The 16413-nt window shown below is 42.3% G+C and overlaps 1 protein-coding gene across 1 annotated transcript in view; it reads right to left on the reverse strand.

Annotated features, from left to right (window-relative positions):
- Positions 1-16413, reverse strand: part of cntn4 (contactin 4) — a 138560-nt gene that overhangs the window by 94370 nt on the left and 27777 nt on the right. The window contains exon 3 of the mRNA XM_068593867.1: positions 1750-1882. Coding sequence (XP_068449968.1) covers positions 1750-1882 — 133 coding nt within the window. The remainder of the gene's footprint in view (positions 1-1749; positions 1883-16413) is intronic.

Genomic DNA, 16413 nt, shown 5'->3' on the forward strand with positions numbered 1-16413 from the left:
GATTGTCGAGCCATTCGTGACGGCTATGCCTTGAGCTGAGGCACTACCGCTCCCATAATGCTTTGGGTGATGTAAACATGCAGCGTATTAATGCAATGGAGTGTGTGGGCACTAAACCTAGTCCCTGCATTTCTTTTTATGTCCTTATTTGTTCCCGTTACAGGCAAATGGGCGACACAAAAAGTCAAATTAAGTTTCTGTTTTCACTGTAAACACGGTTGTACTGACGGAAGGTGAAAACGTGATGATTGTCGACAATCAACAATCTGAAGTTTTGCGGATTAGATTTCTAAGCCAGCATAATGTCTCCCCTCATCAGACCAAAGATAAATCCATCACTGGTGAGATTGAAGGATAAGTTCGTCAACAAATCCCATGGAAAACAATAGATGAGTCTGCCACTTGTTTAATTCTGATCCCTGTCTGGGCTTCTCAGCCACATCCCATATTTTGCGATTGCATTTTTAGAAATGGATCCAGATGAATTACTTTCAGACGTTTTACTTTGTTTCACAAAGACAAAAATCAATCCTTGAACAGCTGGACACTGTGCTGGTGATACTTTATGCTTAATTAATGTGTTTGTTGGCGGACTATTTCCAGCAGTGGATTAATATTAATTTACACATTCAGAGCACTCGTGAGTATTTTCAGCAGCGGGATGCTTCTGTCAAATTGACTTAAAATAAAGGAAATGTTTATTATGACAATGTCACCCAGCGCAGCAGTGTGGCTTGCTGATGTGTTTTAAACCGTTTTTTGACAACGAAGCTCTACGGCACAGAAGAGTAAGATACACCAGGCTAGTAAACACACAAATACTCGTAGAATCAATTCACGGTTGGTTTTGACTTTTTAATGGGATTTGTCGTCAATAAGAAACATATAGAATAATTACCAAACGCATCCTTCAAGTTGTGCTGATGCCAGCCGCTTAAGTAGTTATTATTCGCTATGCTTTGAACAGCAACAGCATTTAAGTAATGATTCACTTGTGACAAACCACTTACTTCTTTATTTCTCCTTTTAATTAAAATCACATTTCGAAAGCAGCGTTTGACTTCTAACTGAGTGCTAGTGCTACTTCTACTCAAGAAGTCTAAACTCTTGTACCGCCACTGTTCTGCGGGTTCATGGTGTGGACGAGTCTGTGGCCACACAAAGCCATTAATCACTTGCTCAGTGCAAAGCATCACGCACTGGTTTAGGTGGCAATAGCATTAGCATGCTGATGCTAATGCCTGATGTCAATGCTCCCCATTGACATCAGGACAGCAGAATGTCTTTACATCTTCAGCGGCAAACTAAAAACACATATTTTTCCGACTGTACCTTGAATAAAGAAAATAGCACTTTAGGAGCACTTAAATGGCTCTTAATAATAGCACTTTGTTTGGCTTTTTGAATGAATTCTTGATTCTTGTTGTTCTGAGTTTGTACTCATGGTTGAATGCACTTAATCTATGTTGTTTTGGATAAAAGCGTCAGCTAAATGAAATGTAATGTAACAGGATTCACGGGGATTTAAGGTTTCCAACCGTTCAATCTTGCTCGTGCTCAAAGCTGCTCGCACACGAAGAGGAATTGTTCCAGGCAAGATGGAGACATTTGCGACCGATAGCTTGTCGCGGGGAAAAAAAGAAATGAATGATGCCAATAACCGTCGGCGGTGCAAATGCAAGCTGCATCGACGGGGAGGAATGAAAAGTGCAGAGGGGAACAAATGGCACTCTGCGGTCGCGCACTCACCGGTAGATGGGTGGCGGGCTTCCCTGGGCTTCACAGCTGAACACCACCTCCCTGTTCTTCTCCACAGTCTCCACGGGATACACGATGCTGCCGGGCTGCTTGGTGAAGACGGGGCTCTGCAGGACGCCGCTCTCTGGAGGACACAAGGAGAGACAACACTGCTGACTACACTTTTCGACAGCGGCCTGTTTGAGAAGTAAAAGAAGCCAATTAGTCGGCGGCGGAAACAGGTTGATTCTGTGTTAGCGTTTCGAAGGGCAAAACCACAAGCAGACAAAACATATCAATTTGAACCGCCTGTCACGACGGCGCGGCGCTGAGAAGAACGATTTGAGGCGGGACGTGTCTACAGCGGCTATTTAGGCGGTAATAGGATATAGAGGCTGATTAACGCGCAACAATTGTCTGGAAACAATGCCGTCATTTACGTCTGTCAAACTGCTTCTTTTGTTTATTTTCCCGGTGATGCTGGGGATCGTGTGTCCACGCAGAGGTGTAATCTGCTGGTTTAGTGTGGCCAGAGCGGTTTGTCGTAAACGGCACAACAGAAGTCTCAGTTACTCCATTAAGGCGCCATTAACGCGGGGTGCTTCCTGTGCATGGCTTTGGAAAAGTATCAATGACACTTTGAAGATAAGGAGAATGAACAGATTTAATCACTGTGTTTTTCGTCGCTGTCGCTTAATTGTTCTTCTTCTTTAAAGTTGAGGAGGACAGCATTCAGAGTTGCTGAGGTAAACAGAGGTCTCTGATTTTACAAACCCATTTGGAAAAAGAAGTGGGAGAAGAAGACAAAGAAGAAGAAATACAAACTAAAATCAATATTGCTTTGAAAAAAAAATACACCTTGACCTTCAGTATCTGTATCTGTTTAAAACTGAACCGCAGTATTGATGGTCCAGTACTTCACGAGGGATTTCATAACATTTTTGTAAGGGAAAATATTTCACCATCGAACTATTTCAGTTGCACTTCATGTAAAGTAATCCAAAAAAATATGTTTCTAAAATCTTAATGTTATATTTTCTTAAATGTGTAAATATGGGGGTGTGAAAGGAACAAATGACGTCAAGGAAAAGAGAAAGAAAGAAAGTGTTCCATGACACGAAAGAAAGAAAAGGTCCGTCATACCAGCTTCAATTGAAGTCTCATCAACAGGAAGTTAGCATCGTGCAAAAACAATGGACTCGGTTTTGTATTATTACAAAGAATAAGTTCAGTGGCAGAAGCTTTTATGATACTAAAACGCTTCGTTTAGCAAGGTCATTTTCACAAATGATCACCACTTCTATGATTTTTTTGAAGCATAAATGCAGCCTGCAGAAGTAAAAAGCTAACAGTCACATGACTTAACGTCACCGCCACTGAGCGGACTAAAGGAAGTCGATTTAGTCCAGCGTTGTGACGTTTTAGAAGTCTCATTCAGCCAGTTGCAAGAGACACTGCTTGTCAATTTGAAGTTTTTGACATATCTTACATTCTTGAGCAGACCGTTAACATCTCATATGAGATTGTGGGGAATAGAATGAATGCATTCAATCATGTGTGTATAACATATGCGGCAAAATTAAAGCAGCAAAGTGCATAAATAAGAATGGCATACATATCAGGTCCCAATCTATAGAAGGCGAGAAGTGACTGCTGGTCTGACTCTACTACGAGTAATGAGCTCCAGAGCCTTCACAGTGCAGTGCATCATGGTCTAAAAGTGTGGGAGTGAAGGCCGGATGATGTCATTAATATATTATCAGGAAGTCTAGTGATTTCTTTTTCTCTTTTTTTTCTTAGCGCCTTACCACATCCTGATTGAGTTTCCATGCATGTCCTGTTCTTGACCAGGAAGTTACCTGGTAAGGTAATCTGAGCTGTGACAGGAGGATTATTTTATTCTATTACATTTATGCATAGTCTTTTGAGTTCCCTTCAGTAAATACAGCAAACTTAAACTTAAATTAATTCATGTTAAATGTATAATTGCATTGATTATTATTATTCATTTAACCATTTGTTTTTTTAATCTCATTTCATATTTTTTTGCATATGTTTTGAACATACTATAGATATAAATATATGCTCTCTTTTAAACGATCACACATGGAATATACCATTTATAGGGAAAAAAAAATAAGAATTGTTTTGTTTTTGTGAACTTAGATGCAAAACACTAGAACTTGAAAGTGAAATACATACAGTATATTTCATAAAGTGTTACACTTGCAATTAAGTTTATTCTATTATTTAAAAAATGATATGTCGAAAAAGAATTCGGCAGGACATCTTTGCTCGTTGTTTGCTTTTCTTCCATTTTTTGTTCGACACTTCATTGTGGGAATGTTGATGACTCAATGGCTCTGTTGACCCTTTATGTGGCACCGTTTCCTAATACCAAACTATTATCTAAGCTCTCTCCACATCTAATGACAGGGTTCATATGGACTCTGAGGCATGTATTGAAGTTCCCCCATCAGATTAAAACTTCGACTTGCAAGCATTCTCGAAACAAAACGTTGATATTGGACTAATCTATAAAATCTTACATTTAAATACAATCAGCTTGATAACTTCTCCGTAATGAAGCTCGCAACCGGCAACTTTGTCTTCGGACTACAGAAACTTTGAAGCAACAGAAACATCAGCATTGTGTTGTGAAGGTAGTGTCAGATCCATGCAGAGCGGTACAGGGCGATACGCATGTGGTGATGCATAATTCAAAGAGCTGCTAGGCAATCTAAATCAAGAGAATGTCTCCATGCTCACCTTACTTTCTTTTTTTTTTAGAGTATGCTTCCAATCTACCCAGATGCATTAAAACATCAGGCTAATTCTAGTTTTGGGGTGAGCTATTCTTCTTTCATGCAAAACTAAACACAGCATTTGAATATATCACCTCTGACAAACAAGCAATCTGCATAAATCTGGACGCTGATATCATAAGGAACAAAAAGCTTCGAGTGAAAACACAGGAAATAATCTGCAGCCCCTCAGCCATTAACCAACATTCCTCCAAAAGAGAATTTAAAACAATACAGCAACATTCTTGCTCATGTTTTTTCATCCCCCTCTAATTATTTCTGGCATGTGTTAGTTGCTTCCCAATCATCCAGTAGTAATTACTGAGCTCATTCAAGGACGCAACAAATCTTATCTGTCAGACAACTTTCCAAATGTTGCGGTTACAAAAGCCTGCTGTGCTCGCCATTAACCTCAGACATTCTTGGGCAAAAAAATAACAAATCAAAAAAAAAAAAACTTGTGTTCATTGCCAACATGCGACGGTACACCGTGAGAAGCAAAAGATAATCCTGACTGCCCTACAAACAGCGGCGCGGTCGCGTTCAATAGACATTTTGTGACTGCAATTGTGGCGTGAGTCGAGGGGTCTCCAACGGAAATGCACTTAACCAACTTTATTGTGTACCCGCTATCAGCGAGAAGAATAATCTTTACCTCACGAGGTAGAAAATTGCAGAGAATATGTTCCTCTTTATTATCTGAACTCGCTTAAACACAAAAGAAAGTAGAATTGGGGACCGAGGTGCCAAAAAAAACCGACAACATAAAAAAACACCAGCAGCTGTGAAAAAATGTCCCCATCAGACTACAATGGCCCCATTAATCCACACCTGTCAGAATAAAAAACAAGGCTGTGTCACTTGATAGAGCGACAGAAATTCTACATCACTCAATTTTATATTCAACGAAGAATAATATATTTATCACTCATATATCATCGGAGTTATATTCAGTGAGTGTGAATATCTGTGAAACCATCTCCACAGCTATGCCTTGTCTATTTATTGAGGCGATATGCCAAATCAAATATATAATGCGTTAAATAAACATTAGCAAATATAGAATATCTTTGTGTATGTGCAGCTTCCATTAGGAGGCATATTTATCTTAATCCATTCATCATGCAGACATTACGCTCTCTTTTGCTCTTGTTGGCAGCGTGCAATTTCTCAAGGTATAACAATAGTAGGGGTGTGGGTTGCATACATAATGGGGGTTTAACACAGACCTGTAATCTGTATCTGTCGCTGTTATTTTCACAAACTATTATCTATACTGTTATCTATGAATGTTCAAAGTGTTGTTGAAGTATCCAAAATAACATATTGTAAACGGATTTAATCAAATCATAAAGCATGACTAGTTAAATAATGAAAAAAGAAAAAGCACATATGTGTATCTATACAACTAAATTAAAAAATAACTCTCCAAGAACAGTCAATACAATTTTGTTTTCGGATTCCTTGCTAAACTAAATTGCGCAATCAACATGAGCCAGTCGTCTCAACAACGCTGACCTTTGGAGCCAACGTAGCTTATAGCCGTGTCGCACCCTTTGGCGTTGACTTCTGTTGAAGTACGGCTCAATGAAGCTATGGTTTGCAGACCTGCTAATTCCACCATGTTGTTATGCTACGCTGGTAACAGAAAATAAGCCGAACAGTGGGCTGGAGGCCAGTTGCAGCACGAGGTCTAAACAGTCTCTCACTCTCCCGCCACTAGGAGGCGACGGAGATGCCCGTCGTCAAAGTCGTCTCCTAGCGGCAAGGAGTTTGACGGTGTGCTTGCGCTAGCTAGCTAGGTAGTCATTGTGTTATTTGTGGTCCAATAAACAGTGAGTTCATCAAATTCAGTCTTAGCTAACGCAAAATAGGCTACTGCTTCATCGGTCACAAAAACAGTTAAAGCAAACGTCTCTTTAACCAAATGAAATGATGATTTAGCTGAATGACGTTCACACTAGAAATAAATTACCCCTTTCAAGGCTGACCAGAGAGTGATTGTTTGTGTACGCACCAGAGTCTGAATCACACCAACCCCAATACAAAGTGCACCAAAGGGGTTGTCTCTCAATCAAGAGGATTGGTGGTTCAATCCCCGGCTCCTCCAGTCCATGTTGATGTGTCTTTGGACAAGACACTTAACCCCAATCGCTCCCAAAGGCTGTGTGAATGTTAGCTAGTCCTGATGGGCCGGTGGCACCTTGCATGATGTCCCCTGCCATCATTGTATGAATGCGTGTAAATGTGTGAACACATTTTGAGTGGTCGAGAGACTAAAAAAAAGGCGCCAAACATGTACGAGTCATTTTACCATATACTATTTATAAATTGAGGGACAGAACTAAATAAATCAGATATTAGGTTTTGTTTGCACCTTGCCAGATCACATTTTTTGAATTATGAATATTAGTATAATACGGTATGTGTGAGCCGACTTTGATGCTGTTCTTTGGGAGCAAAAGAGAGTGGAAACATTCCTCTTACTCAGCTCAGAGGTCGCTGTTTAGCAAGCCCTCATGCAGTGGAGCCGTGCCAAACTGAACCAAAGTAGGTCACCATTAAAATCCGAACCCTGTGTTTCTCTAACACTCAGGTACCTTCACCAGGCCTCCCAGTAGGCCTCACGCACCTGCGACGGGATGTTTCTCTTTTCGCTGTTCGTCTGCATGTGGCTCTGCGGGAGAAACATGTAAGCCCAATGCAGCAGGTTACTGCCACAGGGAATACCCCCAGCACTCTGGAAATTGGCTGTTGCCTACATTATAACGACAGTCAAAGATTTACAAACCAAAAATGGGATGACAAATATGTAAAGTTGTAGGAAAAGTCTTTGATCTTTTCAGTCCTCGTTTTTCTCAGTCACAGGATTCTTTCTCTCATCTGAATGTATTATAGTCGACTTCTGTATTTATTTTGGTACTTTAAACATTTACGGGCTGCTATTCATCTTAAGATGGGCCCTTTTATGCTGCGCTTTTTTATATTCTGTACCATTTTTGCCTTCTAAAACCTTTCACTGTCGTATCAGGTATCATTAAATTTCTACCGGAGCCACGGTTTATGAAAAGAAATGTTTCATGAGTCTGATCACTGAGCACGGACTCTATCTGAAGTTTTTCTGGCTGTCTCATCACTGCATTGCTATGAACATGAATGGCCAGGAAGTACATCGACAGAATAACAAACATGACCTCAGTTGTCAAAGTTTAATTAGGTAATGTCAAACCTGTCAATTGCAAAACTGATTGCCACTTTAATTGCAAACAGGAAGCATTGACAAAAAAAAAACACAATCATTGAAATGGAATTGTATAATTTTGGTGCATTATCAGCTGTAAACACACAGACAGAAGAAGAAAATGAATTTACCAGAAAAGTTTTTCCAACAGACTGTAACAATCAATTGAAGTCAAATATCACATACTTGAGACAACGACTCCATCCGTAAATGCTAATAATAAAATAACGCCCTCAAAAGAGATATTTGCATTGCCTTTAAGAAAGTTGATCTCTCTTGGGATGCTTTTTAAAAGGATGTATTGGATATATAAATGCTCTCTGTTCAAACCCGGAACGTTGTGTCTCTAATAAACTCTTCCTGCTCCTCTTCCACATGATTTCATTCTCATGTGCGCCGTAGTTCAACGGGATTTCAAAGGAGTTGCAAAAGAATGCAGCCCATAACTTTATGTTGCCTGATTAAAATGCATCATTCAAAGCCGTGCTCCTGTGAAAAAACAAATCTGTGGCACAAATACGTTCCCTGCAAAAAACAACCACCTTTGCGCTCGTGGAGCCCCACTCCATCCCTCTTCTGCAACAGCCTTGTGTATACTGGGTCTTTGAAACTAATCCACTGAGGGCTGGCAGGTTTTAATGTCATCCAACAATGCTACAATCAAACAGCTATTCAGATGGTATCAGCATCGATCTTCTGAGAGCTGGAAGGGAGATATTTTTGGACAGACTGTGCTCACTCTCGCTTAAGCTGGCCATAAAGGAGAAGATTAACAGACTGAAAAACGCTTCTCATTGGGCCGTCCTGAACTGTCTCCGTGCTTCCAGCCTGACCTGTTTGGGAGAGGTTTCGCCACGATTGGAGCCACAATAGAAGTCGCAGAGGAAAAACGAAAACGAAAAGAAACGTTTCAGGATCAATGCGAGAGTCCATCATGTGTGAAATGCGATGTCGCAGACTGAATGTGCTTTTATTGTTTGCTATTGTTAGGTTAGCAACAATTTAGAAGTGGTCTGACCTACAAGAAATAACAAAATGGCTTGCACAATTTGATTGGGAACTTTTTGTTGTATCTCTGGAAATACGTATTTAGCATTTCACACACACGCACACACACACACACACACACACACCCACACGCACACACACACACATGCACGCACAAGAAGATGAATGCAGTGTGTTATTTCTGCAGGAAGATGAATTCAATCAGAGGAAACCTCTGACTCATGGTTTCCTGTATAATCCCTGTAAGCACTGCTTGTGCTTTGGGACATAATACTTAACAAAACGACCGCTTCCAAACAGACTTTTTTTGGTTTGTTTTGCCCACCACCGCTGCTCCTCTGCCAATACTATTAGCCACGCTGTAAATGTATTGTGCATGGTTAGTGAACAGCATGGCACTTTGATGTGGCCATTTCAAAAAGCCTTACTGCACAGTCTGCATTGCAAACAGCGAGCCAATCAACTTCATGGTAAACACTGCCACAGTACGTGAAGAGGTTCATTGAGATGAGAATTAATCATGTTTTCTTACTTCGTCGGCCTTTAACGGCGATGCATTTGAACAGAATAATTGGGCGGATTTTGTTTTGTTTTTTTCCTCACTCGGACAGACGTGTAGTCGCAGACATCGCTAGGGTGACTGAATCCCCCAGACAAGTGATAAATGAGCATACAAGCCTTAGCACATATGATGTAACACCTGCACAGCATCCAGGCAGCAACGCCTGGCATGCAACGACAAAGAAGAGACCTCGTCTCCACAACCCGTCCCCGAAGTAAAACCAGTAAGTGTGCCGTTTGGAACTGCCCTGCGGAAGGACGTGTTTTCTGATCGATCAGCAGGAACAACATCTTGCCCCGCACAGTCCGGACATTTTACGAAATGTAACTTTCACCACATATACGCTACAGCCTTCAGCACACATCCAAAAGGGTGTTTTATGGTACATACGACAGACACAGATCAGAATTTAAAAAACAGGAGTAAAAACAACCCGCTGCGTCATGTTTGTTGTTACCCGAGTTGGCAACAAATCTGTACGTTCTTATGTTGAACAAAAGATTAAGCAGCAAAACAACGGCTCTCCAGATTTATTAGAAGCCTGTCAGACTAACAAGGTATCAGGTGCAGGATAACAGATTTGAATGAGAAAAAAAAACAAGAAGTACATTCAATTATTAGAAGATTATATTATTCAGAATCAGAAATATAAGTAGTAAATGCAGGGGGGAATATATTAAGAGAGGGGGAAGATACCAGATTACTTTACTGTGATCATTTACATTCTGTTCTAGTACGTCGCCCTGCTTTGTGCTGCTCTTCATTATGCAAACTGCCTCAAATAAACAAAAAACTGTATCTGTCTCCAAAACAAGGCAACAGACATCGCTTTGCTTCTTCTTTTTTTTTTCCCCAGCAGATTTTCTTCACTGGAAAACGAGGGTGCAGCTACAGTGAGACGTGAGTTGAAGAGTGACACATGACAGGACTGCACACATCCACCTTCTGCGGAAAACTACTCGTTTGCGGCGTGAGATCAGATGACAGTGAACAGTAAGCTGCACGGGGAGAGTGTGCTGGAGAATACGCTGCACTTGCTTCTCCCACAGTAACCATGTTGGCGCCAAACCAAGCGGTCCTAAAGAGGCCAACTTTGACATTTGGTGAGGGTTTAGACACAATGGCGATCTAGTCAAGGTTAATAATAATAATCCCAACACCTTCGTCGCGGGGCGTGTCAATTTTTAACCATTTCGCCGAAAGAACTTTGCCGTTGTTTCCACTGTCAGATTTGACTCCCGATCAGAGATTGATTTTCCTCCGAATAATGAGCGCGTCTCCCTCTCCGTAGTGGGATCATTATTGATACTGAAGCGTCGTAACTCTAGATTTATGGACGCCGGCAGAGCCCCTTAATGAGTTACCCGGCCTACAGAATCCCATTAGAGGTCAACGCCTGCACGAAACAGAAGTATGTGTTCAATCTGATAGCAGCGTGCGGTCTATCTGATAATCAGGCAAACTTTGAATTGCCTTGCATAATGTGCCGTAATAGCCTCACGCATACACTGATTCCACAGATAAGGTCTCTGCGGCAACATACCGAGATTTAATAAAGCACCGACATGATCTTAATGAAAGGAAACCTTAATTAAAATTCACATCTTTAGCGTTATGATTAACATGAGGCCCGGGCTCCGGCGAAACATATATTGTGCGTGCGCCCTTCGGGGAGTGGGTAGCAAACCCCCGTAGCTCGGCAGCTCCCTTCCCGTCTCATCAGTGTTCTCTTCCCAGCCACTCAATTAGCGCTGCCGTCTCGCTGGGAATAACCCAAAGCAAAAGAACACAAACCTACAAGCGGTCGGCGAACTGAGAGGAAGGAGTGCTCCGTCTGGGTTTGTTCTGCTGCGGCCTCGCCGTGACAGTCACATAAATCATTCATTTCGTTGGGTCGCACGAGAGCGAGGCGGCGTCGCGAGAATCTGCTTTGGAACGGCGAAAAACACATGGCAAGCGCTCGTCGTGCTCGCCGGCAGCAGCAAGGTGATCTCTGACTGATTCCACTCCCCAAAAAGGGGCCTCATGAATAAAACATGCGTTGATGTGCATATCAAAAGGCGAGAGTTGACAAAGCAAAACAAAAGCTCGAACAAAGACGTCGGGAGCTTTCTCCCGAACCTGCTCGCAATCCCTAACGCCGCCAATTAGCCACGGGGGCTCGGCTCGGAGGCCATCTGGGGAGGCCCGTGCCCTGCTTCATCTCGACATAATTGCTCCTCCTGAGGAGGAACAGGTGAGCACACCTGGAGACGCCTCCTCCACGGTTAGCCAGACGTGTTCTTCAATTGCACGGGCTCCAGCTGACTAATACCATCATCAAGCGGATCTCTAACCCTAATGAAAGCTTTAATAGACGGAGACAACGGCCGTCTTCGCGCCGCAGCTGGTTCCAAGAAGAGAGAGTTGCAGGGCTGGATTCAAAGAGGCACTTACATTAAAACATCCGCTATTCATCCCCTGAATGAGGCAAAAATGATGTGCTCATTTGACATACAATACAAGACAATTCTAATGTAATATTTTATTTGGTATTTTCTGTCATATGAAGACATTCAATGATTTTTGCTGGGTATTTTGTCCAATGTAAAGTTTCCATATGATCATCTGACGCAATACTATGTGTGTGTATGTGTGTGTGTGTGTGTTTGAGTGTGCGTCATAACAAGTAACTAGCGTGCCCAAAGCTCCCTAATAATAGCACTCAGTGCGGCACATTGTAGCTACCTGACGCCACTCAGAGGCAACCATTCTTTCTAGCGGCTCCCATAAATGTTAAAATAACCTGAATAGTGCAGATGCAGCAATAAAATCAGTTGTATCAGAACTGCTCTTCTTTCATTGAAATAATAATATCAGAGCTCAAAGATCAGCACTGCATGCCTGTGCGATTGAAAATATCTTTCTGCTCTTCTCCCGACCGGCTTCTGCAAGATTTTCGTTGACACATGGCACAGCTAATCACCTGCCAAGTAGATGTTTGTTTTTTTTTAACACGCTGGCCCTTTTCTGAACAGTTTCCGGCGAGTCCAATGGCTGAGATGGCGATGGAGTTATTGGAGGATGTCACCAGGTAAGAATTTTGCAAAAAGGATTCCCCATTTTCAGTCCGCTGCGGCTGCCTTCTTGAGAAGCGCCGCATATGGGAGGATTACACCCACCTCACAGAATAATCAAAGTCCTAATCAGCACATAATGAAGTGGGGACAGCTGGAGGTGTGTGCGGGCGGACGGCGCGGCCCCTCTCTGCCCCTGGGTCGGCATCCGCCCGGCAGCGTGGCTCAGCTGGCCCGGCTCCGTCAGGCCCACCGCCGGCTGCTCGCCCAGTGGAACGGCAGAGGTCAATGTTCATCCTGTCACTGTAAAGTGGCCCGAAGAGATCAGGCCTGCGCTACTGGAAGAGACCTTGACATATGAGGCCGTCCGACATGCACGTCAGCCGAAGAAATGCCCTTCACGGGGCAGTGGGCCCGATTACAGAGACACATTAGGAGCGCATCATTCTGGGTGGCAGTTTTTGCAACATCCGGGAGGTGCTGGTGCCGCTGTGACAGATGCTCCACGTCCTTCACTTCGTCAACAACAATGAACCGCAGCATAGATGGAAGACAATACGTTAATCCGGAGCGTGCATGTTTGTGTAAAATGGTTTAGCGCGAGACGAGAGGTTAGTGCGAGGAGGCTTTATTTGGATTGTTATTTATATGTTGAACTGTTGGATTACCGGGATGAGGGATATGTTTAAATGTGATTATTGAATTATCCATCTTTTCAACTTGAGCTAGCTAAAAGCATGCTGCTGGATTTTACATTTATGACATTTTTCCCTAACTTCTACTTGCATTTATTTTCATTAATTTATGTATTTGTTTTACCTTAACACGTTGAATCTGACAAGAGTCGTGTAATCCATCACACTGAACATCTTGTCAGCTCTTATCGCTGTCACGGTTACATTATGATTGTGTGCAACAACAATTGCATATGAGGAACAGCTGGCATCATATTTACTGTGATAGATTGCCAATCCTAAGCAGGTTTAGATGTTTAACATTTCTTTTTTAAATCAAAGTCTGCAGAATTGAAAGGGAAACAGTGGCAACTCAAGTATATATATAAAAAAAAAAATACTCTCAGAAATGTAAAAACATTCATCCTTGTGAGTATGTGTACTTCAAAGTGTTCGGGATTCGTGGTGAACGTCCTTTATGCCACATTGTCCTTCCTGAGAGGACCGTGTGCAGTAGCTGACACCATTCGAAGCCTGCCAACAGCGAGCCAACGGTGAGTCAGCTTCACTTAGTCAGTTAGCAATGAAACATATGGAGCTGTGTTGTACTTTGGAGCTATATTTCCCCAGCTTGTTAAATCAAACCCATTGCCATAGCATTGCGATAGAATTTAACCAGCTCACTAATGTAGATTAAACAAATATTCCTCCATCGGAAAACAGTTAACAGTGGTTTTTTTTGCAGAGCAGTGTAATGGTTTGTATTAGCGCGTCTGCAATACAGTGGCCACTTTTTTTTATATTAATATTACCACTGCAAAAGCCAATTTTAATCAATGCTTTTTCTAGCAGCACAACTAACTGATGTATTTATCCCTCAGTGTGGGCCGGCGCTGGCAGCAAGAACAAAGTGCCTAACTCTTTTACCAAGAGGGGATTATAATGCCGGATCACCGGCTGAGGAAACAAGGCACAGTGCCACGCGGCTAATTGGCTAAGTGAAGCTGATTCATTATTGGCCGACTTAGAAGAGAACTGGTCCTCCAGTCAAGTCTTGTAGTTCGGAATGTCTGTCTCAAAAAGATTAATCCCAATTAGGAAAAGTAATCCCAATTCAATTTCAAGGCATTGAGTTCAATGTCAAACAGCGTTTCCTCCATTAATTTTGTAGGGCACTTCAATTGCAAGCAAATTCAAGTTACGACAACTAAAATACCACTTTCTAGAATATGAAACTTAAGAACAGATACGGCAGGTTGCACTGATGGCCGAGTGGTCGGTTTAAATGTTGCTGCTGTAAGTACCGCAGAGAGAAATCTCTCCTTTTACGTTTGCAAAGGATGTAAGAGATAAGAAAGGAAGCATTGAAGGACCGTTCCTGAGCCGTTGGAGATTGTGACCAGCTCTTATCATGGCTGCCATTTAAATACTTCCAGGTCGTTTCTCGAAGTTAGAAAACCTTCCGAAGCACAAACAAAAGACAACACCACAGGTTTTAAGAGCAGTCAGCCACACCTTTTCCACCAGGACGGGACCTGCTCCCCTTACAAGCACAGTTACAGTGCATGCACATAATCCAAACAATGTAAAGTTAAAGATTAATTTAACAAAAAGATTGCATGAGGTTAATTGTTGAGGTGTGGTTGACTTATTATTACGACATGGCTTGTCACAATTTCCACCATAAAAAAATAATCCTATTCTGTCTTTGCTCCGAGTCGGGTCTTACAGAGCAAAATATAAATCACACTCGGATTGCATTACTGCCACATGAAGTGCTCATAGCCGATACAAACACAAATTACGAGTCAACAAACTGGCGGAGGAGGTACTCTTTGATATGCTAAAGAGTGCCATCTGTTGCCATCCATAACTTAATGCACTGGGTGGAAGTACAGGTAACGACCCCCCCGCCACCCTAAAATCCCTCCTCCTTTTTCCTACAATAACCCTCCACCAACACAGACAGGAAGCCGCTGCCCGTTGCCGAACCCGCACCTTCTCATGTTTTCATATCGCATCAGACTGCGATTGTCTTTGCGCGAGCACAACAGAAAGCAAGATTGTGCCGTGCGACGATTCAACCACGGCGTTTATCTTACCGAATGTGCGGCTGGCCTGCCTCATGATTTACTATCTGGGGCCAAATGGAGCGTCATTCCTCGCCGCGGGCCCGGGCAAAAACAAAAAAATTGCAATAACACCTCAGCAGATTTCTCTCTAATGAAATGTCATAATTGGGCCTACAAGTCATCCGTCTGTCTGTCCCAATAATTCAAGATATAAATCAGGTCCATTGGCACCAATAGAAATCTACCGGAGCGACGCATTGCATAATGTAATGAGTTTGGATAATGCATAATGCATAGGTGTATTTTTGACCCGAGTCTTCCACCTTTTTAAAACATCGTTAGCGTGAATTATGTAGATACTGTACATTTTTTTGTAACAAACAAGACTGATTAACCAGCAACATAGCACCACTGACTATTATAGCCAAAGATTAATGCGAGTGAATAATGTATAATTTTTCACAGTTTATGCTTTGCCATATAGATATAGACCTGTTCCAAATCTGAGGCCACATTCACAAGGCGGCAAAGGAAGGCTGTGGAGTGCACAGGTATGACTGTGTGTGACAAAGGGATACGGTTGAAGTGTTTATACATATGCTACAGTTTTGTGCGGTTGCATTTTGAACGGCCTTGCGGTTAAAAGGCCCTTTAGAAATAGCAATGCCTTGCCTTCATTGTAATTTTTTCAGTATTGAACAAGACAGCCTTGCATGAAAAATTGTTTGCTTCTCAGTCAATCTCACAGGACAGATTCACTTCCATTTTTATTACGTGCATCCCTTCAGTTAGGGGGTCCAGAAGGGCGTCAAGGCTAAAGATGACATACTCACTAATGCCCCGTTTCCCCTGTTGAAGCGTAAAAGAGCTCAGGAGGTTCTCCGTGAGAGGTTCTAGTCTGCATTCCTCACGTTAAGTGAAGTGTAATATAAGCAGCTGTTTAAATCACACAAAAGTCCAGCTGTATATGTGTTGTATTAACCGTAACTTGTATTAACCATATCTCCGTTGATTGATCAAAGTCTGTCTTTGAGCTCGCCTGTTTCACCACAGCCCGATTCCCCTCACTCACTACAGTGGGCGGGAATGAAGAAGTTAATGAATTAACAGATTCAGCAGTGGATTTCTTCGTTAACAAAAGTCGGCCATTGTGCATTGCTTGCGTCTTGCTTGCAATGGGGGTTCCCAGTAACATCAGGTGGAGTAGTGCAGGAGGAAAAGCATGACCGACTTTTTGGATTGGTTAAGCGAGGATCTTG

The sequence above is a fragment of the Clinocottus analis genome, unplaced genomic scaffold, assembly GCF_023055335.1.
Source record: "Clinocottus analis isolate CAN_PGR_092001 unplaced genomic scaffold, fCliAna1.0.p SCAF_3, whole genome shotgun sequence".
Lineage (NCBI taxonomy): Eukaryota > Metazoa > Chordata > Actinopteri > Perciformes > Cottidae > Clinocottus > Clinocottus analis.